The sequence below is a fragment of the Bubalus kerabau genome, chromosome 8 (assembly GCF_029407905.1).
Source record: "Bubalus kerabau isolate K-KA32 ecotype Philippines breed swamp buffalo chromosome 8, PCC_UOA_SB_1v2, whole genome shotgun sequence".
In the NCBI taxonomy this organism is placed as follows: domain Eukaryota; kingdom Metazoa; phylum Chordata; class Mammalia; order Artiodactyla; family Bovidae; genus Bubalus; species Bubalus kerabau.
This window is the reverse complement of record NC_073631.1, coordinates 31711084-31738624: the sequence shown is the minus strand read 5'-3', so window position 1 is coordinate 31738624 and position 27541 is coordinate 31711084. Positions and strand designations below refer to the sequence as shown.

The following is a 27541-nucleotide window of genomic DNA, read 5'->3' as shown; positions in this document are numbered from 1 at the left end:
GCTTTGCATACAAGATCAGATAACTAGTTTCTTAGATTTGACATTCAATTGTGATTTTCCCAGAAACTAGGCCCCCAAGGATCATCCTTTAATGGAAGATTAAAGATTCTGTTTGTGCTAAAACATAACAATTAAGAGATCGCTTTTTTTCTCTCTCAAATATTTAGATAGCTTTTAAAATATCAGAGGAGTTCCAATTACATGAAAGTAAATAAGACAAAACTGAAACAAAACTACTTAACTTGGGCATTGTTGTAGACTCACTTTTTAGTGTTTTAAGACATATCACCGATATCCTTAACTTTAGCAATTTAACATTTGTCTTATGTATGTGGTGCATCACAATCCAAAAGTGATATTGCTAATTCTCTTCTTAATCTTTATGTTTTAATAGTACTCTAAGAATCATGTTTTTTTCAACATAGCATTCACCCCAATGTAAGGCTCAGCAGAGAACTATAAAAAACATGAAGAACTGTTTTGCCTAGCATTTGGATATTCAGTAATTTATTAAAAAAAATCAAGAGCATATTTCTAAAAATGGCTAAAATGTGACTGCATAAATAATAATAATGATATATACCACTTTCCTAAGGATCTCTATATATTTGGCACTGTGCCCAGCACTGTATACATACTCTTTCATTTGGCCATTTTAACCACTATACAGGATAAGTCTAGTTAGTATCTCCATCTTCAAATAGAGGAAACAGAGTCTTGGGAGGTTGGGCAACTTGCCCAAGATCTGCCATTTGGTTAGTATCAGAGATGGGATTTGAAATCTTTTTGGTTCCAAAGCCACACATAAAACCACTATATTTCCCTGAAATAAAGTTTTTAACAATGTACATATATATATATATATAAAGATATTTAAGTATGTGTATTGGTGTGTAGTAAGTATCATTATAACTGCAAAACTGGTGGCCTATAAGAGATGAGTGGTTCATGTAAGGTGAGGCAGATTCATGTAGAGGAGTCAAGTTTTAATCAAAGTGCAAAATGGGAGAAAAAATTTTTGGCAAGGGGTTTATTCTGTGATGTTAACAATAGCTAACATGATATAGTGTACACTATATATATATATACACACTATATCATGTTAGCTATTGTTAACATCACAGAATAAACCCCTTGCCACACTATATATGTATATAGTGTATATGTATATATATACACTATATACATATATATATAGTATATATATATGTGGGCTTATGGGCTTCCTGGGTAGTTCAAATGGTAAAGAATCTGCCCGCAGTGTGGGAGCTCTGGGTTCAATCCCGGGGTCAGGAAGATCCCCTGGACAAGGGAATGGCAACCCACTCCAGTATTCTTGCCTGGAAAATTCCATGGACAGAGGAGTCTGGTGGGCTATAGTTCATGGGGTTGCAAAAAGTCAGGTAATGATTGAGCGACTAACTAACACACACACAGATACTCTTCAATTGTTTTTATGATTCTACAGTGATACTGAGAAGGGTGAATTTTTAAAACCTAATATCCAATTAAATAGGTGGTTTTATGATGGTGTGATGCATTCTCACGTAATCCGGGGTATTTACAGTCATTGGCTGATCTACCTGGTTGAAGCTGCACATGCATTTTGCAATAGCTCATGACCTTGCATAGCTTGTGTTCAGCATGGACCCATGAAAATTTGAACTGAAAATTGCTTTCTTGTTTCTCTTTGTGGCAGAAAAGTTTATATTGACCAAATGGTCTTAAAGTTTAAGCTGGGTTACACTTACTCTATGTTACTGTATGATAGTTGAGTCACTTTGGTGACTAACTAGACAGTGCTGGTGGAGAGCTCGTTTAAGGGAGTAGTTCCTACAATTTCATGTTGTGCCTCAGTGGAGGCTTCAAAATTTCTGAAAGGAAAGAGCTAAGGCCTAGTTATCTAACCAGAAGATGATGAAGCGTATGATATAGATGCTACTTCTTGAAAATTTATTTGTATAGTGAAAAGTGAAAGTGAAAGTCATTCAGTTGCTTCCAACTCTGCAACCCCATGGACTATACAGTCAATGGAATTAGGAGTACCTTTTTCTTGGATTGTATACTTGAGATTCCAGCTTGGAGTAGCTGGAAATGAACTTATAAAGATTGTGGGTTACAATTTCCTTAATCACATCTAGACATTAAGACTGTCTTTATATATTTTGGAATTTGACACTCTAAGAACTTCAGCATCTAATTCAACTTTCATAATGATTTTAGGGGGTTACATGGGGTAGTATTACTATCGTATCCATTTTAAAAGTCATTAAATAGAGACATTTTGTGATTTATCTAAATTCCTATTCTTTGTGGAGTTGGATTTTAAACTTAGGTTTTATAACTTTTAAGTGCAAATTTATTTTCCTTAAAACAAGGAACTGGGATAAGCTAAACCCACTCCACAGTTTACTAAAAGCACCCTCAGGGGCCTGCTGTCTCAGCACTGCTTCTCCCTGAGGTCACAACTCCTCTCCATAAATTTATGGATAAATATAGTCCACGTATAGAGATCATGGGTAGGTCTCCTAATGCATCCATAAGAATGAACATTCCTTGGACTTGAATAGTTGCTTCACTCAGTCATTCATTTGTACTTTTTGTTTCATAATGAAACAATAAGTAAAAAGCTTTTAAGTGCCATTAAATGATGAGGGACTACTGAACATTTTTATTTGAACAGAAAAGAAAGATAGATAAATCTCATCTTGTACTTTAGAAATATATTCAAGACAAAAGAGAAACTCGTAGACTTGTTTGAAACATGTGGCGACTGACAAAGCTCAATGCTTAATTAAGGAAGAAAAAAAGAGTCTGAAGGTTTTCTCTTTTGCATTGTTGAAACCTAAGTGTTTTATATTTGATACCTTGGATTTAAATTTAGCATTAACTACATTGATGGTACGGAGAAGGCAATGGCAACCCACTCCAGTACTCTTGCCTGGAAAATCCCAGGGACGGGGGAGCCTGGTGGGCTGCCGTCTATGGGGTTGCACAGAGTCGGACACGACTGAAGCAACTTAGCAGCAGCAGCACATTGATGGTAAAGGAAGAGAGTTAAATTTTTAAATTATTAATAGCAATAGCTTTGTTGAAGGTTGTCTAAGTTTCTCATTTTTATGCAATACATATAATTCTGGGGAGTTTTAAATCATATTTTGATTAAAAAATTAAATAGTATTTACCAACAGCTGTGTGCTCACTCTAGAAATCCTATAGCCAGTCCTCTGGAAGGAAAGTAATTACTGTTTGTATAGTGAATAATCATGGGTTAATAAATTATTAACTGCTAAAACCTCAGGGTATCTTTGGAAGTGGCTAATTCAACTTCCTCCTTTGGTAATTAAGGATATTAAGAGACATACTAGTTGAGTGGTTTACTTAAGGCCCTAAATTAGTTACCAAATTAGCCCTGAAACTCCCCTTAATTCTGATCTAGTTTGTATCCTCTGTATTTTGCTTGTTGGATTTGCTTAAAAGTAAATCAACTCTTTGAATTTTAGAAAACTCAAATATATGTGTGGTGAAAAAAAGGTGCCAGTTTCCACAATATGTAATAACAAATTTAATTTCTAGATAAAAGTTCAAATTATTTGCTTTAAATTATGACATGTAGTTGTTGCTGCAGGCTCTGCTGAAGATTGATTGCCAAGGATTAGTAGTGCATCTTGTTCAAGAGGCTGCAATTCTGACTTCAGCTGTCAAGCTTGGGAAAGACTGGAGGGAACTAGCTGAAAAGTTAGTGCGACTCACAAAGCAACAAATGGAGGCATATGAAATTCCACACCAAGGAAAATCTGGAAATGTGGCTGTAGAGGTAAGATTTCTGTTCATCTAAGTAGTAAAAAACTGCAGACAAAGTAAATCAAATGCAGTCAAGAATCCACTGCATATACTAACTAATTGAGGGAGTGTCCTAAAGGATCCACTCACTGAAATCACTGAATCTATAACCATTGATGTTATCTGAAATATACTCATGTCACTCTTTAATGGTATTAAGAACCTTTAAGATATATTGATGTTTCTCCTACTGGATTGCATATGGCCTTTTATCAAATAAATTGACCAAATGAGATAGGCAGTTGTTATGAAGGGCTATAAGAACTTGAGGCAGAGAAAAGATAAACTTTGAAGGAAAGAGTTGGGACACAGTCAGGACAAGAAAAAGAGACACAATAGTAAGTGTTTATCAGCTTCAAAAATAGAATCAGTCATTGGTGGTAAATAATGTTTGGTGACAAAAAAACATTTAAGAGAGTAAATGGTGTGAGGTCATTGGTAACAATAGCTAGAGATATCTGTGTGCGTTATCTATCTCCTTCACAATTTTGCATACAGTAACTACAGACATCAAATACAGAATGACAGATGTCAACTTAAAATATAGTCACAAACTAAAAGTTGAGAGTTATGTTTTATTTGGAAATTTTGCAAAGTTAATCCTGGGAGGCAGCATCTTGAGCAGCCCTGAAAGAACTGCTCTGAGGAAGTGGGGGGAAGAGTCAGGTCATATAGAAGTTTGCAACAATGGGCAGGTAGTCTGAACATCAAAAGTATTTGGTAAATTACAGAAAACCAGATATCTCAAGTTAAGGAATGTAGCACTTTTCTGTGTATGGGAAAATACAAGAGTCTGGGCTTACTGAAATCATTCCTTTAATATGCATCTCAGCCATCTGGGCCCAGCATCCTGCATTTTTCACACCCTGAATTCCTCCATGCTCACTGTAGGGAGTGACTGTGGCCCAATGGGCCAGAGAGCTCAGGTACTCTTCCTGGGTACCCTTAGGACTCAGAAATTCACATTTGAAGGACTGGAATCCCTGATGACTGTGATCCTTGTTTGCTGGTATGGCAGGAAATATTCCATTTCTCACAGCATGTAAAACAAAGCAAATACGTAAAATTCAAAATTTTTATTAATATTAAAACAAAGTATACTATTCAGTGTAAGTTATATAAATATTTTCTCTATTTACCATAAAGACATATGAGTCATTTTTTTATTGACTAAATCAAATCCCTTACGATTATACAGTAGAAGTGACAGATTAAAGGGATTAGAGCTGATAGAAAGAGTGCCTGAAGAACTATGGAAGAAGTTCGTAACACTGTACAGGAGGCTGAGATCAAAACCATCCCCAAGAAAAAGAAATGCAAAAAGGCAAAATGGTTGTCTAAGGAGCTGAGAAAAAAAAGAGAAGCAAAAGGCAAGGAGAAAAGTAAATATCCATCTGAATGCACAGTTTCAAAGAACAGCAAGGTGAGACAAGAGAGCCTTCCTAAGTGATCGATACGAAGAAATAGAGGACAACAACAGAATGGGAAAGACTAGAAATTTGAAATACCAAGGGAACAAAACATTTAGAAATACAAAAAAAAATTAGAAATACCAAGGGAACATTTCATGCAAAGATGGGCGCAATAAAAGACAGAAACAGTATGAAACTAACAGAAGCAGAAAATATTAAGAGGTGGCAAGAATACACAGAAGAACTATACAGAAAAGATCTTAATGACCCAGATAACCATGATGGTATAATAACTGACCTAGTGCCAGACCACCTGGAGTGTGAGGTCAAGTGGATCATAGGAAGCATCACTATGAACAAAGCTAGTGGAGGTGATGGAATTCCAGCTGAGCTATTTCAAATCCTAGAAAATAATGCTGTTAAATTGCTGCAGTCAATATGCCAGCAAATTTAGAAAACTCACAAGTGGCCACAGGACTGGAAAAGGTCAGCTTTCATTGCAATCCCAAAGAAAGGCAATGCCAAAGAATGCTCAAACTACTGTACAATTTTACTCATCTCATATGCTGGCAAAGTAATGCTCAAAATTCTCCTATCTAGTCTTCAACAGTACATGAACCTAGAACTTTCAGATGTTCAAACTGGATTTAGAAAAGGCAGAGGAACCAGAGATCACATCCTTTGGGTCACAGAAAAAGCAAGACAATTCCAGAAAAACATCAACTTCTGCTTCATTGACTCCATTAAAGCCTTTGTGTGGGTCACAACAGACTGTGGAAAATTCTTAAAGAGATGGGAATACCAGACCACCTGACCTGCCTCCTGGGAAATCTGTATGCAAGTCAAAAAGCAACAATTAGAACTGGACATGGAACAATGGACTGGTTCCAAATTGGGAAAGAAGTACATCAAGGCTATATATTATCACCCTACTTATTTAACAGGGTGCAGAGTGCATCATGTAAAATGCCAGGCTGGATGAAGCACAAGCTGGAATCAAGATTGCTGGGAGAAATACCAAAAAAGCTCAGATATGCACATGAAGCCACCCTTATGTCAGAAAGCCAAGAAGAACTAAAGAGCCTCTTGATGAAGGTTAAAGAGGAGAGTGAAAAAGCTACCTGAAAACTCAACATTCAAAAAATGAAGGTCATGGCATCCAATCCCATCACTTCATGGCAAATATATGGGGAAACAATGGAAATACTGACAGACTTTATTTTCTTGGGTTCCAAAGTCACTTCAGATGGTGACTGCAGCCATGAAATTAAAGACACTTGCTCCTTGGAGAAAGGCTATGAGAAACCTAGACAGTGTATCAAAAAGCAGAGACATTACTTTGCCAATAAAGGTCCATCTAGTCAAAGCTATGGTTTCTCCAGTAATCATGTATGGATGTGAGGTTTGGACCATAGAGAAAGCTGAGCACTGAAGAATTGATGCTTTTGAACTGTGGTATTGGAGAAGACTCTTGAGAGTCCCCTGGACACAAGAAGATCAAACCAGTCAATCCTAAAGGAAATTAGTCCTGAATATTCATTGGAAGGACTGATGCTGAAGATAAAGCTCCAATACTTTGGCCACCTGATGTGAACTGACTTATTGGAAAAGACCTTGATGCTGGGCAAGATTGAAGGCAGGAAGAGAAGGGGACGATGGATGATGAATGCTTGGATGGCATTACCGCCTCAAAGGACATGAGTTTGAGAAGCTCCGGGAGTTGGTGATGGACTAGGAAGCCTGACATGCTCCAGTTCGTGGGGTCGCAAATGAGTGACTGAAATAAAAATATTCCAGTGATGAGTACATATAAAATGGCCTGTATCTCTGTTTCACATGAGTGCAAACATTTTCAAGATATTTCAGTTAAGGAAAAATTATCTCTCTAGTTAGATAATGACTTGATAGGAAGCAAAATCTATATTTTCTGCTTCCTTTTTGAGCATAGAACTGGGTGTTAATTTCTTGAGAAAATTTTCTTACTGTAAGTAACTGTGTCAACTGTGTGTGCAGTGTGTGTCTGCAGACTGGAGCCCGGCAGCCTACAGTCCATGGGGTCTCAAAGAGTCGGATACAACTGAGCACAAACACACACTCACACACCTATTGGAGTAGCCAAAATCCAGAACACTGACCGCACCAGATGCTACTGAGAATATGAGTAACAGGAACCCTCATTCATTGCTCGTGGAAGTACACAGTCACTTTGGAGTATCTTGGCTGTTTCCGGCAAATGAAATGTACTCTTGGTATATGATCCATCAGTCCTGCTCCTTGGTATTTACTCAAAGGCATTGAAAACTTTCGTCCACACAAAAACCTGTACATGAATGTTTACAGCTTCTGTATTCATAATTAGTAAAACCTGGAAGTAACCAAGATGTCCTTCAGTAGGTGAATGTGAATGGATAAGTACACTGTGGTATAATAGAATATTACATGACAATGAAGTTTTATTCAGCACATAAAAAAATGACTTATCAAACCATGAAAAGACATGGAAGATCCTTCAAATAACATTACTAAAGAAAAGAACCCAATCTGAAAAGGCTATATACTGTACGATTCCAAATATATGATGTTCTGGAAAAGTCAAAACTATGGAGACAAATCAATGGTTGCCAGAGTTTGGAAGAGAGGAATAAATAGGCAGAATACAAAGGATTTTTACGACAGTGAAAAAACTCAATATGATACCATAGTGATGAATACATATCATTTTATATTTGTCCAGACCAATTGAATGTACAAAGCTAGGTGTTAACCCTACACTATGGACTTTGAGTGATTATGATGTATCAGTGTAGATTCATCAGTTGTATCCAATATACCACTATGGTGAAGGATGTTGATAGTGGGGAAGGCTATGCCTGTGTGGAGGCAGGAGATAAATGGGAAATCTTTGTATCTTCCTCTCAATTTTGCTGTGAACCTAAAACAGTTGTTAAAAAAAAATTTTTTTTTCCAAAAAAAATTGTCCAGTTGAAATCAGGGCTTGTTTTTTTTTCTCATTAAGCTCTCTTTTTAAAAAGATTTTACTTAAGAGTTGTTTATCAAAAAATTTTGTTAAATATCCAACTTCTCTCAAATTGTGGTTGTTTTCAGTTTGTCTTCCCCGCAAATCTTCATAGAGGCCAGCTAACAGCCTACTTTTCCTTTATTTACTTTAGCACAGCCCAAATCACGAATGACTAAGTCTGTGCCTGAGGCTGATAAATACTCAGAAGCAGAAAGGAAAACCTCTGTGTGTCTTTCTAGGCCCTATTGTTTAATTTATTGCGATAAGCACTAACAATCTTCACTTTGGTGCTTGCCGTGCTAAGTCGCTTCAGTCCTGTCTGACTCTTTGCAGCTCTATGGATTGTAGCCCGCCAGGCTCCTCTATTCATGGGATTCTCCAGGCAAGAATACTGGAGTGGGTTGCCACGCCCTCCTCCAAGGGATCTTCCCGACCCAGCGATCTAACCCACGTCTCCTGCGGCTCCTGCATTGCAGATGTCTTCTTTACCGCTGAGCTTTACCCGGGAAGCCCCCATCACTTTGGTGCATATGGTTAAATGTTTAGAAACTAATTCATAGTATATTGGCTTGAAGTTATTCCAAATAATCTATAAAAATCTTTACCTTTTAGACTACGTACTGTAAAGGGTAAATGTATGCTGGTTTCCAGGTCTCTGAAAAAAAGAAAAAAACCTGTACAATATTTTTTTCTTAAGGAGAAGATGATTCTTCAATAAGATTAATTTACAGGTTAAGCAGTTGATTTCAAAACATACTTTTATTCTGGATAGGGTGTGCAGAGGGAGGGAATTGAAATTGGGGCAAGGAGATAACAAGTTCTTGTGGTTCCCATGCTTTTTATTTCCTTTATCTCACTTCCTCAGTGGACACACATTTAGAAAATTTCCTCCTATGTGTGCCAGTGCCTACAATCAGCTTCTTTTCACTCACTTTCCTTGCTGTTCAACTTCTCCCTTTTTCCTTTGTTCTATTTTTATTTTATCTAACAGTTATCTGGCACTTACTCTGTGCCAGTCGCTATTCCAGTAACAGTTCAAAAATTAACTTACTTAATCCTTTCAACAAAAAACTTGTGGGGTGGATACTAATGTTATCTAAGCTGTAGGGAGGCTAAGTAACTTTCTCAAATGTGCATAGCTAGAAACTCACAGAACCAAGTTTGGAGCACAGACCTTTGACTTTGGAGTCCTGATACTTTAACCCCTACACATTGACCACCAATTCAAATACAGTATAGTGGCTGAGTGGCAGAGCTGGGAGTTATGGTTGGGATGGGGAATTTAAAAAGCTCATTTCATTTTTTTTCAAGCCATGTCATGATTCTATCAAAATTTGCCTCAACGCCTCAGCCAATTTAAGAATGGATTATCAAAAGAGTGTCACATTTTTCTTTTGGCCACTTTTTATTCTTTTATAAGATGAAAAAAGCTTCTCTCTGGAGATTTCTAAGAATGACAATTTTAAATTAACCATCTCCCCAAGTAAAATTTTAAGGAAACTTATTCAATTTTTCTAATGATGTCACAATTCCTACATAAAAAGCAAAATTACACAACCTAGAATATGATTATAAGCAAAACGTGTTTTTCAGAGTATTTATTTTGAGAAAAATGTATATGTACACTATACAAAGAAAAATTTCCTGTGAATGTTAGTAAAATTTTTTTCTGAGCCTATTTTTTTTTTAAAATAGGTAGCAATAAAATATTTAAAAAATAAGTCTATATTAAAAAGCAGTTGTATGTTACAAGTAGAATGCTGGGGATTTTGGGATCAAGATATTCACCAGCCTAAACTAGGTATTCTTTATTTAACCTTCTGGAGATTATTACCATTTATGACAGAAGTGATTTCCTTAGCAACTGTCTCACATTGATCCCCTGCCTAACAATAAAGGCTGTGCTCTTTCCATCCTATTCAGTGTGAACATTTATTCACCAAGGACACTAAAGTTTCACTTCCCCTTTTAAACTACCTTCTGGCCGTGCCCACTGGGCTCCACCTCCACCTCAACAGGCACCAGTAAACCTGCTGAGGCTGATCTCTCATCTGATTTACCAAAACGGGCCATCCTCCCATAGAAAAGTCCAGTGGAGTCAATATTCCTAATGGTAATATTTTTTCATCTCAGAAACCATCCACCTATAGAGAGTTGTAACAGGCAATATTTATATGTTCTGCCATCTGCACTTAATCAGTGAGAAGATAATTCTGTCTTATCTTCTAGTTACAATCTTTTCCCTCCTCATTCTCCAACTAGCTGCTGTAGTGTTCAGAGCACTTTATTCTAAGTCTAGCTTTAATATGGTAAAGTAGGAATCCTTAAACAGGTAATTTTATTATTATTTTTATAGCTGGATGAAACTTCTATATGGAGTTATTCTTACTTTTTTAGACTCTCACCTCTGTATCCTTATTCAGTATTTAAATCATCCATACAATTAACATGTTTTCTGTGATTATCAGTTTTCAACATTGGAACATAGGACCTACAGCAAACACAGAATGAAAGATATGATTTTTTTCTCTCTGAAGTCACATTTCATTTGGCATGGGAATTGGGATAGACTGTTAATATTTGCATTGTTATATTTCAAAGACATATATGATTAGATGCTAAAATAAGCAAATATAAATAATAACGAGAATAATAGTTGTTGCATGTTTACTGCATGTCATCTAAACATTATGAGTATTTTCTTTACAATGTCTCCTTTACTTCAACAAACTTTTCAAGGCAGACATTAAACCGTTTTCTTTTTGCAGATATGAAAACTGAGTGAATACATTTGTGTCAGCTCTCCAGAATTACGTGGCAGATCAGTGACAGGACTAGGATTTAAATCTAGCTTTGTTTTACACACAGTTCTATTCACTGTGCTCTACTGATGATAACTTTTTTCAGAGTTAACTAAATAAAGGAAAATCAAACAATCAGGAGCTTTCAGAGGGCATATCTTAGTCCTGAAGGATAGGTAACATGTTAATAACTGGTGAGGACTAGAAGGAGATTTCAGGGCTCTGGATACAGTGACTTCTAGAGACCACTGAGGAGAATATGAGTGTTTGAGGAGAGAGGTCATTTTCATAATTATGAGGAGATATGGCTGGACATATATATTTTGGAGAGTCTTGAATGACTGCCCAAGCATTGGTTAAAGTTCCTTGTCTGGATTTCTGTTCCAGCTCTACCAGCTATTAGGCTAAGACCTTGGACACATTACTTGACTGTATTTAGGAATCATTTTTTCTTGTAAAATGAAGCAAATAATACTCTCCTATTCTTCAGATGTTTGAAGGATTGAAATATGTGAAATATTTGTGACAATGCTTTGCACATTGTAATAGCTAAATACATGTTATTTATTATTTTGTCTAAGAGGAATAGGTGAATTTGACAACTATGTGACCATGTGTGATTTTTAAAAAGGGAATGAAGTATACTAATTTTTAAGTAATATATCCAAGAGTAACCATAGAAAGAATGTAGATAAGGGAAAAATCCACAGTGATTGTAAACCTTCTTTTCAGAGAGACTGGCAAATGGTAATGCCTGGAAAAAATGAGGGAAAAAAAAAAACCTGGCTGATCAGATTTTTCTTACTGGCTTAACAGCATTTAATTTTCTTTGGAAAATATCTCTTTTAAAAAGTAAAAGGAACATCCTTGTACTCTTCTGGTTTTCTGGTTCATACTGCAACGTATGGACTCTGCTTATAGGATGTGGTATTGCCTGGTTTTGTATCTGGGCCTGGCTCAGGTCTAGCCTTGGTGCTTATGTCTATGGTTTGCTGCTGTTTTACAGTAAGAAATATATTAATAGTTTCTTTAAAAAGAGAAAATATTATATGAAATTTATCTACCAGTGGTAAAGTGAATAGAATAATTTCTCAGATCTTCATTGTTTGTACTAGAGATCTGGCACAGTGACATAACATTTAGACTATCATGGTTTATTTTGTAGAGTACTATAATGCTTGGTGCTATAATCTGTAATTCTAAAAATATACACTCCTTCTTTTTTGAGATGATAGAATAAAGAAAAAAGACACCACAATGTAATGTATTCCTGTGTATTCCTATGATATTTGGTTTAATTCTGCATTATATATCTAATTGGGTTCCCAGGTGGCTCAGTGGTAAAGAACCCACCTGCCAATGCAGGAGACGCAGATTTGATCCATGGGACAAGAAGATCCCTTGGTATAAGAGATGGAAACTCACTCCAGTATTCCTGCCTGGGAAATTCCACAGACAGATGAGCCTGGAGGGCTATAGTCCCTGGGGTCACAAAGAGTTGGATACAACTGAGTGACTAAACAACAACAATGATGTATCTGATTACCACACTAAAAATCAAATAGAAGTCATAGTCATATTAGGTTAAATATTACAAAGATGTTTTTAAATGTATTTATAAACACTAATATTTGTATTAGAATTTAGATTTTTCTCTATCAAGTTTTATTATTAACGATCACAAAAAAATTCAGAAAACCAAAGCCTAGATGATTATAAGAGTTAATTTAGTATTTATTAAAAATCTAATACTGAAATAAATTTGTGGTAATACTTTAGTGAAATGGCCTCATATTTATAGCCAGGTGACCTGGACTCGTTTCCTACCTAGGTTTTCCTACCTCGGTTTTCCTAAGACTATTTTGATGTAGTAGCAAGGAATGGGTCTTCTGTCTTCTTCTGGCTCATGCATAATCCCTGAAGTTTGAAGAGGTTATTTCTAGAGCAATCACAGCTGTCTCTGCCCAAAGAGACTTTTCCAAGAGAATCTTAGGTCAAATTTTAACCAAGTCCAAGTGCTGTCTCCTTTCTAAGGAAATAGGGACCCCTGATATGTTAGTCTCCCTTCCTTTCTGAAGATAATGGCAACCTCCTCTTTAGTAATATTTATGTACTTACCAACTACAGGTAATGGAAGGACCACCTGGATATTGTAAATGATGCACTGAAGATAGAATGCATATAATAATCACTAATGAGGCAAATTTGCCTTGATATGTCAGATAATTGTGCTTAAAATGAAACATTGCTTCTATAGTTTCATGAGGAAAGTAGGTGGATTATTAATTCTTTAATGTGGCAAAATGTAATTATCTCAAGGTAGTTAAAACCACTTGCATTCTTTATACTATTCATATTTTATGAGCTAAAATAAGATGAAGAATGCTTTGCTCCATTTGAATTGCTTTTGTTCATGTTGCATTTCATTATCTAGTGCATTATCCAATTCGTCTGATTAGCCTTTAGGAACAAGCACTCTAAATTTGGAAAACTATCCTGTTTCATTTCTTTTCTCATCACACACCACTTTTTCACTGCTCCTTTACCTTTTTATTTGTCTTCTAGTATCTGAAAGATAAATCAAAGACATATTCCTACTATAAAAATTCTGAGGATTTGGAAACTGCTCAGACTTCATAGGTTAAACGTTTTACTGATGCTGCTGCCCTTTATACAAAGAGATCATAGCACAGAGATGAGAAATTAACAACTCTCAGCTTTCATCAGCCTCATGCTTCCTATTCAAAGATGAACCCATAAACACCATGAAGTTAACATGAAAAGTCTAAGAGTAAAGAGATGAGAATGATGTCAAATATTTATGATATTCTGTGTCAAATATTTATGATAAAGATGAGAAGGCTGATGGAAATTGTTTTGTCGTTAGGAAAAAATTCAACAAAAACAAACCTTCAAGAGCATGTTGTCCTTTTGATTAGTCAGAGCATTAGTGCAGAGTTCCTGAATATCTTTCCTTAAATCATAGCATTGAGCAAGAGAGGAAGAACTATTTTTAATCCACTGAATAGATATAAGATAACATAAACCTGGAAGAGTTCTTGGCAGTCCACAACTCATTTACAATTTTTTTTTTTAGATTTAACTTAGATCATCCTAGAAAGAAAATTGTTTATTCTACTCATTTTATTCATTCAAACTTTTCCAGAGAAAATAATTTTGTTTTCTCTTTAATTTATTATAAAGTTTAGAATCCTTTGTTGTCTTACTGTATATGTATATTTGGATATAATTTCATAAAGTCCATCATTTCAGTTCAGTTCAGTCGCTCAGTTGTGTCTGACTCTTTGCAACCCCATGGACTACAGCACGCCAGGCTTTCCTGTCCATCACCAACTCCCGGAGCTTGCTCAAACTCATGTCCATCGAGTTGGTGATGGACATAAAGGCCATAGTTAATTAATGTATGCAAGTTATGTTTTTTGTCTTTGCCTGTGATAACATATATTCACTTGCTAAGAAAACTAGAATGATTTTAGACAATCAAAAGTGCTGAAGAAAGAAAAATGTAAGTATTTAAGAATTTGAGCCCTATTGTCATATATCTATACCATATAGGACAACAAACAACTGATTAGACTATTGCATTGATGAAAGCTGGACTTCTATCATGCTTTGTTAAGGCAAATCTTAATATAGGAAAAGTTATATTTACTGTGCTTGGCAGAGGTTTGCTTTTTGAGGGAAAATATAGATCCCCAAATTTAATATTTCTCATCAGTGTATCAAGTACATAACTACAACATATGCTTTTGATCTAATCCCTTCTCAATTATTCTTGATACTTGCCCCCTTAATTACCTGCCCCAACTCCATAATTATTTTAATGTTTGTCTGTGTTTATGTCTTTTCTGCCTAAAGAAAGTTGACTTTTGTCCTTGAGTTTGTTACATTTGCTGCCTCTTTAATCCTCAGCAGCCCTAAATTCTCCATCTGCCTAAGTTAGGATTCAAACCAAATTCTCCTTTCAGTTATATAATATCACTTTTTACAGATTATTTTCCTTTGAAACATAGTTTTATCTTCCACTACTTCTACTTCTAGTGTTGTCTCTCTTTCTTTAACTTCCAAATTCCAGATGCGACCCATTTGTTCTTTGGCTTCCAGTTCCTTGGCACCTACTTATACCTGCAGTCTGCCTTTCACTGCTCTCCTGAAACTGCCTCCTCCAAGGTTACCAAAGTCCTATTAATTGCCAAAATCCTGAATTTCCTCCATTTTCTTTCATGTTTCCACATCACTTGATGTTCCAAGTAGCAGAAGTAACAGAAAAGAGACATCTTCAGTGAGAGAGTGCCATGCTGGTAGAAGTTTTACAAGTTTGTCCAGGGAGGAAAAGCCCTAATTTATAGCTTTTACCACTTTCCTTGGTGTAAATTCTTCCAACATGGATGACTTTATAACCTTCCAATGTGTCACTGAACATGGAATTGGGAGACTGCATGAACATAAATTTGTGTGAGCAAACCACTGAATGTCCTTTGGGGGATACTATCAGTCCTTAACTTTTGCAGCATGAAGCAATCTGTTTCATTTTTCTATTACTCTAACACCAGCTTTTCTACACCCTTTTATTGCTTCTGTTTCTTAATTGTGGTACCTAATTGTAGACTTCATTATGGGTTAAACTTTTTACACCTTTATTTTCCACCTTGGCGTTTTCCTCTACTCTCACGCTCTTCACCATCACTTTAGCATGAGTTATGCTAAACCCTTGCCTGCTCCCTAGAGGTCATCTCTCTATTTCAGTTTCTTATTGGGGATAACAGATAGCCCCTGCTTTACTTCAAACTCAGTAAGGCTAAAACCCTACTGCTTATCTTTTCGTCACCAAAGAGTACAATCATATCCTATTGAAAAGTATTAAATGAATCCTATATGCCAGACACTTCATGAGGTGTTTTGGACACAGACATAGAGAGTATTATCAGTTTTATAGAATAAAAATTCAAAGCTCTGATAATTTGATAAGTTTACTGTAACTATCCCATGTCTGCCATACGGTGCTAAGTTGCTTTAGTCATGTCCTACTCTTTGAGACCCTATGGACTGTAGCCCATCACGCTCCTCTCTGCATGGGATTCTCCAGGCAAGAATACTCCAAAAGAAAAAGGAAATTGGATATGAACCCAGGATTCTGAAATCAATGCTCATCTTTTTATTACAGCATAGTGCTTCTCAGTTGATGGAACTGCCACTTTTTTGTCTTACACTGAATTACAATATGCAAGTAGTTTTGAATTTTTCTTAATTATTATTTACTACCAAATCTTGTCTATTTATACATTGGGCCAGTGTTTCCACAAGAATCGATCTCCCTTCCATGCTATAAAGCTTCTAAAAACAAGAGCTCTGCTATATTCATTTTATTCCTTCTTGTAATAAAATTCCTTATAGCAGTTGCTCAATAATTTTGATTTAAAAAGTGAAATAAGTAACAACAATGTATTTCAAACATGTTCATTGAATGTGTACCACAGTGGTATTTCTGTGTCATCTGTACTGAGAACCACCAATGATATTATATATAGCAGAACAAATTTTCCACTGAAGGAATACCCAGGTTTAGTTTGCAGCAAATAGGATCAAAAATGGGATGCAAAATGTGCTCATGTTTTAATACAAGTCATGGTTTACCATGTGTTTATAGTCCAAAACCACTATACCTATTTCTAGGTAGCTTATAGTTTAGACTCCAGGGGATTTCTAATGAGTGTAGGGGCAATATGCCTCCTTGTATTTCTGACAAATACAGGAGACTCCTGGGAAGTCATTTCCCACTTCGGAGGTCCTAATTAGGGTCTGGGACTCAGCAATCTATCCACATTCCGCTGAATTGCAAAAACTGGCATACTGTTATGCTACCAGTACAAATTACCAAACTTGAAGGGATTATATGGCCCTCTGCCTTTGGCACCCCACTCCAGTACTCTTGCCTGGAAAATCCCATGGATGGAGGAGTCTGGTGGGCTGCAGTCCATGGGGTCGTGAAGAGTCGGACAGGACTGAGCGACTTCACTTTCACTTTTCACTTTCATGCATTGGAGAAGGAAATGGCAACCCACTCCAGTGTTCTTGCCTGGAGAATCCCAGGGACAGGGGAGCCTGTTGGGCTGCCGTCTATGGGGTCACACAGAGTTGGACACGACTGAAGCAACTTAGCAGCAGCAGCAGCCTTAGTAAGTGGGTAGATATACCATTGGACTTCTGAATCTGTAGTTTCTAATTCCCATATCACCTTGGTGTATTACCTGCTTCTGACAGCACCAAGGGGCTGCTTTGTGACTGAGTATGCCTCAGGCCTTTTCTATACATAGCAATCTGCTGTACTGTGACAAGATACTTGACACAGAGCTTTTCTACCCAAGAAAGTTAGTGCAGGTATATACTTTGAATCTGCATCGTAGTGCACAACCTGAAAATTACCCATTTGCTGTCCTTAACAGGCATCTGTTCTCTGTGATACTGTGTCATTATCTTGGTACCAAAGTGCTCTCAGTTGCTGTTTATCATATCATCAAATACATCTTTTTATCAGACTCAGTCACTGGGGGGGCTTAAAATAAAGTCTTAGATGTCTTTAGCTATAAACATTAGCATTTTAAACAGTATATTAAAAGTTGAAAAATAATGTGCCAGTTAGTTGAACATCAGGGAATTTTAAATGAATTCAACATAGATTACAAATTTAAAGCTTTTACAGAGGTTTAGGATATAGATTTAGATATGGATTTAGAAAAGGCAGAGGAACCAGAGATCAAATTGCCAACAAGTGCTGGATCATTGAAAAAGCAAGAGTTCCAGAAAAACATCTATTTCTGCTTTATTGACTGCCGAAGCCTTTGACTGTGTGCATCACAACAAACTGTGGAAAATTATTAAAGAGATGGGAATTCCAGACCACCTGACCTGCCTCTTGAGAAATTAGTATGTAGGTCAGGAAGCAACAGTTAGAACTGGACATGGAACAGCAGACTGGCTCCAAATAGGAAAAGGAGTACGTCAAGGCTGTATATTGTCATCCTGCTTATTTAACTTATATGCAGAGTACATCATGAGAAACGCTGGGCTGGAAGAAGCACAAGCTGGAATCAAGATTGCCAGGAGAAGTACCAATACCTCAGATATACAGATGAACCACCCTTATGGCAGAAAGTGAAGAGGAACTAAAGAGCCTCTTGTTGGAGGTGAAAGAGGAGAGTGAAAAAGTTGGCTTAAAATTCAACATTCAGAAAACTAAGATCATGGCATCTGGTCCCATCACTTCATGGCAAATAGATGGGGAAACAATGGAAACAGAGACTTTAATGGAGGCTCCAAAATCACTGCAGATGGTGACTGCAGCCATGAAATTAAAAGATGCTTGCTCCTTGGAAGAAAAGCTATGATCAACCTAGACAGCATATTAAAAAGCAGAGACATTACTTGACCAACAAAGGTCTATCTAGTCAAAGCTATAGTTTTTCCAATAGTCATGTATGGATGTGAGAGTTGGACTGTAAAGAAAGTTGAGTGCTGAAGAATTGATGCTTTTGACCTGTGGTGTTGGAAAAGACTCCTGAGAGTCCCTTGGACTGCAAGGAGATCCAACCTGTCCATCCTAAAGGAAATCAGTCCTGAATATTCATTGGAAGGACTGATACTAAAGCTGAAATTCCAATACTTTGGTCACCTGTTACAAAGAACTGACTCATTTGAAAAGACCCTGATGCTGGGAAAGATTGAAGGCAGGAGGAGAAGGGGACAACAGAGGATGAGATGGCTGGATGACATCACCAATGTGATGGACATGAGTTTGAATAAGCTCCGGGAGTTGGTGATGGACAGGGAGGCCTGGCGTGCTGCAGTCCATGGGGTCACGAAGAGTCGGACACAACTGAGCGACTGAACAGAACTGAACTGAGATATACCCTCTACATAATAAACTCTTCAGTTAGTGTTTCTGTGCATCTTAGCAGTGATAGGTAAGACTGAATCTGACAGTAAGGCTCTGTTACTGTGCCTCAACTCATCTTGCATGGCAGAGTATTAGTGGAACCTACACTTTGGGAAGTTTGGTTTCAGAGTGAGTGTTCAGGAAAGTAGATGAGAGAACACCTCATTCACAGTTTACCAGTGATGGAAGATACAGTTCTTTATAAATCAGCTTGGTGAGGATAAATCTTATATACAGAAATATGGTGTGATTTCTGTTGCTGCATCAAGACCACATCAGTATGGTTTAACTGATAATTATCTTCCATTCAGTATCCTGAAGAATCAAGCTTTGCCTGGAGAGGTGAAAATACAGGTGTTCATGGCTTCCCAGGAATGCCAGTTGAATAAATAACATCAAATTATACTTTGGTCTTGTTGCCTACTCTCTTTATTAATATATAGATTGAAATGAAACATAGCAGAACTCCTTATTTAGGTCTTTCATTCTGTTAGCTTCAGTGTAGAGTATATGGGGATATCAGTGGAGGGTGATAATTAGATCTCAAGGCCCTGCTTCACGTGATATTACTATTAATGGAGGCTCTATTTTAAAGGGGCAGCTCTGCATAATATGTCACTCACAGTCTGTGTTCCTGCACTTTGCAAGTGATAAAATCACAAATGAATTAGTTTAGCGAACCCAAGAAAGTAGCAAGTAACAAAGTTTATATTCCAAATATTCCGATTACAAGTACAGGGTTCATTTTGTTATTATCCTAGAAAAAATGCATTTTAACCTTGGCTATGTGTCTGTGTGTGTGTTTTCTGCAGTTTGTCTTATTTGGTCAGCCTTTGTCTCTATTCTCTCTGAGGCTTGTTGCCTTGGTTACCATTACATACACCCTCTTTTGTGAGGTTCCTCTTTGACGTACGTTTATTTCTATGGAAACAATGAAGTCATTGGTATGGGTAGGTGCTTTAGAGAAAGCACAATGAAGTATTGAACATCTATCCTTCTTTTGGTTATTAAAATGTATCATTAAATTATTTTTTAATTAGAGAAGTATATTTCTGTGTTCCTTTTGACTTGATCATGAAGCTACATTTTTACTTATTTATAGACTTGCTCATGACAAATAGATGGGAAAACAATGGAAACAGTGAGAGAATTTATTTTGGGGGGGCTCCAAAATCACTGAAGATGGTGATTGCAGCCATGAAATTAAAAGATGCTTGCTCCTTGGAAGAAAAGCTATGATCAACCTAGACAGCCTATTAAAAAGCAGAGACATTATTTTGCCAACAAAGGTACGTCTACTCAAAACTATGGTTTCTCCAGTAGTCATGTATGGATGTAAGAGTTGGACTATAAAGAAAACTGAGTGCTGAAGAATTGATGCTTTTGAACTGTGGTGTTGGAGAATACTCTTGAGAGTCCATTGGACTGCAAGGAGATCCAACCAGTCTATCCTAAAGGAAATCAGTCCTGAATATTCATTGGAAGAACTGAGGCTGAAGCTGAAGCACCAATACTTTGGCCACCTGATGTGAAGAACTGACTCATTGGAAAAGACCCTGATGCTGGGAGAGTTTGAGGGCAGGAGGAGAAGGGGATGACAGAGGATGAGATGGTTGGATGGTGTTGCCGACTCTATGGACATGAGTTTGAATAAGCTCTGGGAGTTGGTGATGGACAGGGAGGCCTGACGTGCTGCAGTCCATGGGGTCACTACGAGTTGGACATGACTGAGTGACTGAACTGAACTGAGACTTGCTCAAATACAATGACTTAAAGCATTAGATATACTGTTTAACTCCTCTTATTATATGTGGTGTAAAGATCACCACAGATACATATAACAATAAAAGAGTTATGACTTACACCTTAGAAATGTGTCAGAGAGTGAAAAGTTTATCTCAGTAACATCTGTTATAATAAAAAAATTGCACAAGGAATTCACATGAAGAAAATGATCAGTATTTAGATGAATTTAGAAAAAAAAGGCCCTATTTATGGTCACTGTTTTTTAAAATCTATAGTTTTAGAAACAAAGGGATATAACAGAGGAGTGATAGTTAAAACATATTTTCTGTGATATTGGGCTTGCCAGGTGGTACTAGTGGTAAGGAACCCATCTGCCAGTGCAGGAGACACAGTAGACAGGGGTTTGATCTATGGGTTGGGAAAATCCCCTGGATGAAGAAATGGCAGCCCACTCCAATATTCTTGCCTGGAAAATTCCAGGGACAGAGTAGCCTTGCAGGCTATAGTCCATGGGGTCACAAAGAGTTGGACCTGACTGTGCGACTGAGCATCATCTATGACATTAAATAAGTGTGTGTAAATATGCATATATATATATACACATATAATTAGTATTCTGTTTTCAAATTTTAAGAGCCTTTTTAACCTTTTTTAAAGCATCTATTTTCCTCTCTGACTTATTTACAAACTAGTCTAATTTTTTTTCTTTATAGATGATGTGGAAACCTGCCTATGATTTTCTTTATACTTGGAGTGCTCACTATGGAAACAGCTACAGAGATGTGTTACAAGACCTACAATCAGCTTTGGACAGAATGAAAAACCCTGTGACCAAACAGTGGCGAGACTTAACTGGAACTTTAATACTAGTGAATTCTTTAGAGGTTTTGAGAGCAACTGCATTCTCCACTTCTGAGGAAGTATAGAAATAAAGGATACGTTTTTGAGAGGAAGGAGTAGAGGGAGAAAGGGGTGTATGTGAGAGAGAGAGAGAGAGAGGAAAAGAATCTCAGAAAAGTATTGCTTTTAAGAAAAAAAAAAGTTTTTCCTGGTGAAAACATAGCCTAGCACAAAATCCAAGGATGGGTTTTATAATCAAATATGTATTTTTGTGTCTCCCTTTCACATGCAAACAGTAAGCTGCTTTATTGTTGAGAATGGAAAGAAAAAACTCTTTCTCCCTTTCAAAGTTACTTTTAATTTCTTTTAGTTAAAACAAATGACTGCCAGCATAATTACATCACACAGAAACCCAGATAATCCAGAGTCTCTCAATATAAATGCTGGAATTTTGCCAGCAGACAGGTAGAGGGAGAGGAGAAGGAAGCAATGCTCTGTGGCCAGGCACCAGACTACATATTTTCTCTACCTGATCTCTTTTATTTCCAGTGGCATTTGCTAGGATTATTCCCATTTTTCTTGTGACGAAACTAAGGACTAGAGAGGACAGTCAGGGCTATACAGCCAGTGTGAAGCAGGTTTTCTGTTTGCAAAATCTGGCTCTGTTTTTTTTAAGAAAACATAGCACATGGGAGTATAGTTTAAAAAAAAACAAAATGCATATTAAAACTTATAGGTAATTATTTCCTTTTAATTAAGCTCTCTGCTCTATTCTACCATCTCATGAAGGTGCCAGAAGGAAGATACGGCTGGAAATCTGTTGTCTGCATCCACCAACTGGAATTTTTACCACCTTCCTCCATCTTGAGGTCTAGCTAATCCTTCAACTTTTTCTTCAGGATCATAATGCAGAGTAATTTTTTTAACTCTCAAAGATTTTTTAAAAACAAGGACTATTTTTTAAAAGCCTGATTTATCGCTGCTGAATGCAGCCATCTTATCAACCAGAAACACTGATACCTGTGTGTGTGTGTGCATGCTCAGGTGTTTATGTAATCATGTGTATATGTGTGTATTTCAGAATGTTTTATAAATCTTTTGGAATACAAAGATTGTATAGAAATTTAGGCAAGTATAAATGCTAACTGTTAGAGAGTTGATAAGGGATGGTCTGTGCTTACTCCTGTGTCCAGTCCTTTGGCTGCCTGCCTCTGTTTATGTGCTCTAGACAGTCACTCATTTATTGTCATTCAGTTGACAGAGTGTGTGTACCCACTTTGTGGCAGATGCGTAGATGTTTGAGGTTAATAATGGGAGAAAAACAGCATGATCCCCCTGACTTCAGTACTGCTGAAGTGATAGAGGCAATAATAAAGAATTATACAATTAAATTTAAAATGGCATCTACAATACCAGCTGCAGAGGTAAGGCTGGAATGCCAAGAGATATAGATTTGGGTGGGGGAATCATGCGGATCAGGGAGATCACATAAGTTTTCCCTGGTAAAGAAATGATGAGCCTCTTCTTGTCTGGAGAGGGTGGAGGGGGCAGTTCCTCAATGCACTGAAACCCTGAAGCAGGATGAGAGCTCAGGAGATGCAGGTATCAAAGGTGAAGGGCTGGGAAGGGTGAAGGAAAGAAAGAGAAGTCTTCAAAGGTAATGTGGATGAGCTGAATAAGGATTTTATTTAGGGATCCTGAATAAAACATGTCCATTTGGCTAAAAAGTAAAAGCAGAATCATTTTAGAGCTTTTAATACACCTACCCTGAGGTATTTGGTATGCTGGCAAAGGTAATTTGAATTAGGATTTAAGATCTTTAAGGCTTTTAATATTTGTATTTGATGATAAGTGAATACAGCCTGCCCAAGGAGTTATGTACACACATTCAAGGACAGAATTTATTTCAGTTGAAAATGAATTCAGGGAGAAGGGAGAAAAAAGAAACAATCTGTAAGTTCGGAACACAATCATTTTTAGTGGTGATTTTGCTTTTGCTTTCTTTAGAACATTCTTGGAATCTTATTAGCATGTCAGCAAACCAGAGAATTTCGGGAAAGGATAATAAGGAATTAATAACTGGGTTTTTCCAGGCTCTAAGATCTGAGACAACAGAGATCTTGTGAGTTGATTAGGGCAGTAAGATTAAATAAATCACTCAGGTTTATCACATCAGAGTGTTGTGATTGTGGTTTGGAAGTTTAAGAAGAGTTTTAAAAATGAACAGCACTATCTCTGTAATTTAAGGATGAAACAACAGTTTAAATATTAATATACACAAAGATATCTTCCAATCTCATAACAAATCCTTTCAGAGGAATTTTAAACCCATGTCCAAACATTCTGTTCTTTTAAATATATTCTAACATTTTTATAAATCATTTCCACTTTTCTGAATTTTATATTTTTCTTCCTATAATGGATTTTCATAATCAGAAAAGATTAGCTCAGTACTCACAAATTGCCTTTAACATTTGGCAGCAAATCAAGAGAATTAATAAGGCAGTTAAATCCCATCCTTGACATCATTAAAAGCATCAAAAGCCATTAATGTAAAACTTCTTCAAGCATTTGGAAACTGGAAAAAGCATAGCTGATTCTTTCAGTTCCTCAGGCTTTTCGCCTAATGATGAATTAGGATGAGATTCTTGTTCAGTGCTCAGCTTACAATGTAGTAATTTTTCTATGTAAGCCACAGATCCTCTACTTCCTTCTGTTAAAGCCTTAATATGAAAGTCAATTAAGGAGGCGCAAGTAATGGTGTGTCATTAACTGTTCATGCCAGTCATGAGTACAGCGCACTTTCATGTTCTGTAATGTAGAAAATACCACATGAAGTTTTGAAACTGCGGATAACTAGGTCTCTGGAAGGAGCAGAATGCACTACGTTAATGGATGGTGTTTGTCTAAGAAATGTTGCTACTGCTAAATAACTGAATATGTTATATGTAAATACAAGGAAGAAAATGCATTCAAAATCATACAATACTATACATAATTGGAAGTTTCAAAATGAATTTTCATACTGTGCTTTTGTAAATTTTATTTCCTATAATTTTTTCATGTCTAAGGAATATTTTAGGCACTATAAAGTAAAAGGAGATAATAAAAATTATTTCTCTAAAGGCTTTTCTAGTTAAAATAGATCTTTTTCTTTTTATATTTACAAACTTCTTCCCCTTACTTCTGTATGAAGTTTCCTTCACGTGCTGCTGTATAATTTAGTGAATTTCAGAGTTATAAAGAGCTGGGGTTAACCCAAAGACTTTCTTCAGAATAACATAATTGTTGAAAGTTGGTTTCTTGCATGCTTATTTTCTAGACCACAACATGAAATAAAAAGTGACTATGGATACACTACAGTATTTCAGTATTTCACTAACTGTTGTAGAAATCTGTGGCTTTTGCGTACATATTTTACCTTTTCTTTTTAGCAGACCACCTGACCAGCCTCTTGAGAAACCTGTATGCAGGTCAGAAAGCAACATTTAGAACTGGACATGGAACAACAGACTGGTTCCAAATAGGAAAAGGAGTATGTCAAGCTGTATATTGTCACCCTGCTTATTTAACTTATATGCAGAGTACATCATGAGAAACGCTGGACTGGAAGAAGCACAAGCTGGAATCAAGATTGCTAGGAGAAATATCAGTAACCTCAGATATGCAGATGACACCACCCTTATGGCAGAAAGTGAAGAGGAACTCAAAAGCCTCTTGATGAAAGTGAAAGAGGAGAGTGAAAAAGTTGGCTTAAAGCTCAACATTCAGAAAACTAAGATCATTGCATCTGGTCCCATCAGTTCCTGGCAAATAGATGGGGAAACCGTGTCAGACTTTATTTTTCTGGACTCCACAACGACTGCAGATGGTGATTGGAGCCATGAAATCAAAGATGCTTACTCCTTGGAAGGAAAGTTATGACCAACCTAGATAGCATATTCAAAAGCAGAAACATTACTTTGCCAACAAAGGTCCGTCTAGTCAAGGGTATGGTTTTTCCAGTGGTCATGTATGGATATGAGAGTTGGACTGTGAAGAAAGCTGAGTGCCGAAGAATTGATGCTTTTGAACTGTGGTGCTGGAGAAGACTCAAGAGTCCCTTGGACTGCAAGGAGATCCAACCAGTCCATTCTAAAGGAGATCAGTCCTGGGTGTTCTTTGGAAGGAATGATGCTAAAGCTGAAACTCCAGTATTTTGGCCACCTCATGCTAAGAGTTGACTCATTGGATAAGACTCTGCTGCTGGGAGGGATTGGGGGCAGGAGGAGAACAGGACGACAGAGGATGAGATGGCTGGATGGCATCACTGACTCGATGGATGTGAGTTTGAGTGAACTCCGGGAGTTGGTGATGAACAGGGAGGCCTGGCGTGCTGTAATTCATGGGGTCGCAAAGAGTTGGGCACGACTGAGTGACTGAACAGAACTGAATTGAACTGAGGCCTATGTAGGCCAGAAAGCTTTAAATCTAATAGCTCTGCAATTCTGAATAATAGTGTCAGTTCACACATGAAGGGGAGCTTCCCTATTGGCTCAGATGCTAAAGAACCTGCCTGCAATGCAGAAGACTCAGGTTCTATCCCTGGGTTGGGAGTTGTCCTGGAGACGGGTATGGCAACCCACTCCAGAATTCTTGCCTGGAGAATTCCATGGACAGAGGAGCCTGGCAGGCCACAGTCCATAGGGTCATAAAGAGTCAGACATGACTGAGCAACTAACACACACACAGACACACATACATGAGGGAGTGATGGAGAGATTAGTACTGGGTGATAATTAGCAATGGCAAAGGAGAAAATTCCAGTGCTGTTGTAGTGGTGAGTACAACATGAAAGGCTTCTTCTATAAGATACTAGTCCAGGGATTGCAGCTGTGGCTTCTAATTTTTTTCCTATCACTTCCTAAGAGACTTTTCACCTGTCATTCAGCCTCCCCAGGCTTCGGTTTTCTCATCTGTAAAATGAGGGGCTCGAACTGGGTAGTCTCTAAACTCCTCTTAGGCTTAAATATTTATGAATGTATAATGAATGGGATATTTTATGGGTTTTATAGATTTATTTGCTATGAGGGAAAAATATAAATTAAAACTTATAGTCTGATTATCAATTATCTACATTAACATAAAGTCCTGCATATGTGAGGCATAGCACACATAAGCTCACTAAGCTTTGTACAGATACTATCACACTTATTACTCACATAGCCTATGGTTTCAGGTTACACAATATGCACTATTTTGAATAGTTGAAAACCATAAACTATTCAGAACAAACTAGACTAGAGGTATAAAGAAGGTCACCAATGGTTTTGCTTGGAGCTACTGAAAGCACACTGTCAAACGTGCTCCCTTCCCATTGTAAAGGCCTTAGATCAAGCAACCTCTATGCAGAGGTTCTTCAGCTTTAGCAACTGCAGAATCACCTGGAGGGCTTGTTGGAACATAGACTTCCGGGCTCCACCCCACAATTCTGATTCAGCGGGTCTAGGGTGCTGCCTGAAAATCTGCATTTCTGGTAAGTTCTCAGGTGATAGAGATGCTGCTGCTCCAAGGACTCTCCTTTGAGAACCACAGTGTTACCCATCCTTAATCTATAAGAATAAAGGAGTCTTTATAAAACCAGAAAACCTTACTTCTGGGTAACAAATTTTTATGTCACTCGATCAAAAAATAGTTTTTGAATTAAAAAAACCAAATCAGATTATATAACGGCTCCATTTATATATATATAAAGCGAACTGTTTAATGAACTCATAAAAGCTTCAAAATGAATTTTATTAGAAAACTAATTAAAGATCTCTGCATCTCATCTAAAATGTAATCACATTTGAATAAAAAGATTAATAATTTGAGAAATTGATTGTGTGTTAAGGTGATTTTGCAAAATATATGCACTTGTTTCTATAAAACATCTTGGGAGAAAGAC

At 37.1% G+C, this 27541-nt stretch overlaps 1 protein-coding gene across 9 annotated transcripts in view; it reads left to right on the top strand.

The window, feature by feature from the left end:
- MACC1 (MET transcriptional regulator MACC1) overlaps window positions 1-24743 on the top strand; it is a 90127-nt gene extending 65384 nt beyond the window's left edge. For 7 of the 9 annotated variants that reach the window (XM_055589943.1, XM_055589945.1, XM_055589950.1 and 4 more), the window contains 2 exons: window positions 3629-3817; window positions 21489-24743. In XM_055589943.1, the coding sequence (XP_055445918.1) occupies window positions 3629-3817; window positions 21489-21701 (402 nt within the window). In that variant the 3' untranslated portion in view covers window positions 21702-24743. Of the gene's footprint in view, window positions 1-3628; window positions 3818-8607; window positions 10013-12404; window positions 12435-21488 lie in introns of those variants that run through there. The other 2 variants (XM_055589949.1, XM_055589948.1) reach the window with 2 other exon arrangements.
- The last annotated feature ends 2798 nt before the right edge of the window (window positions 24744-27541 follow it).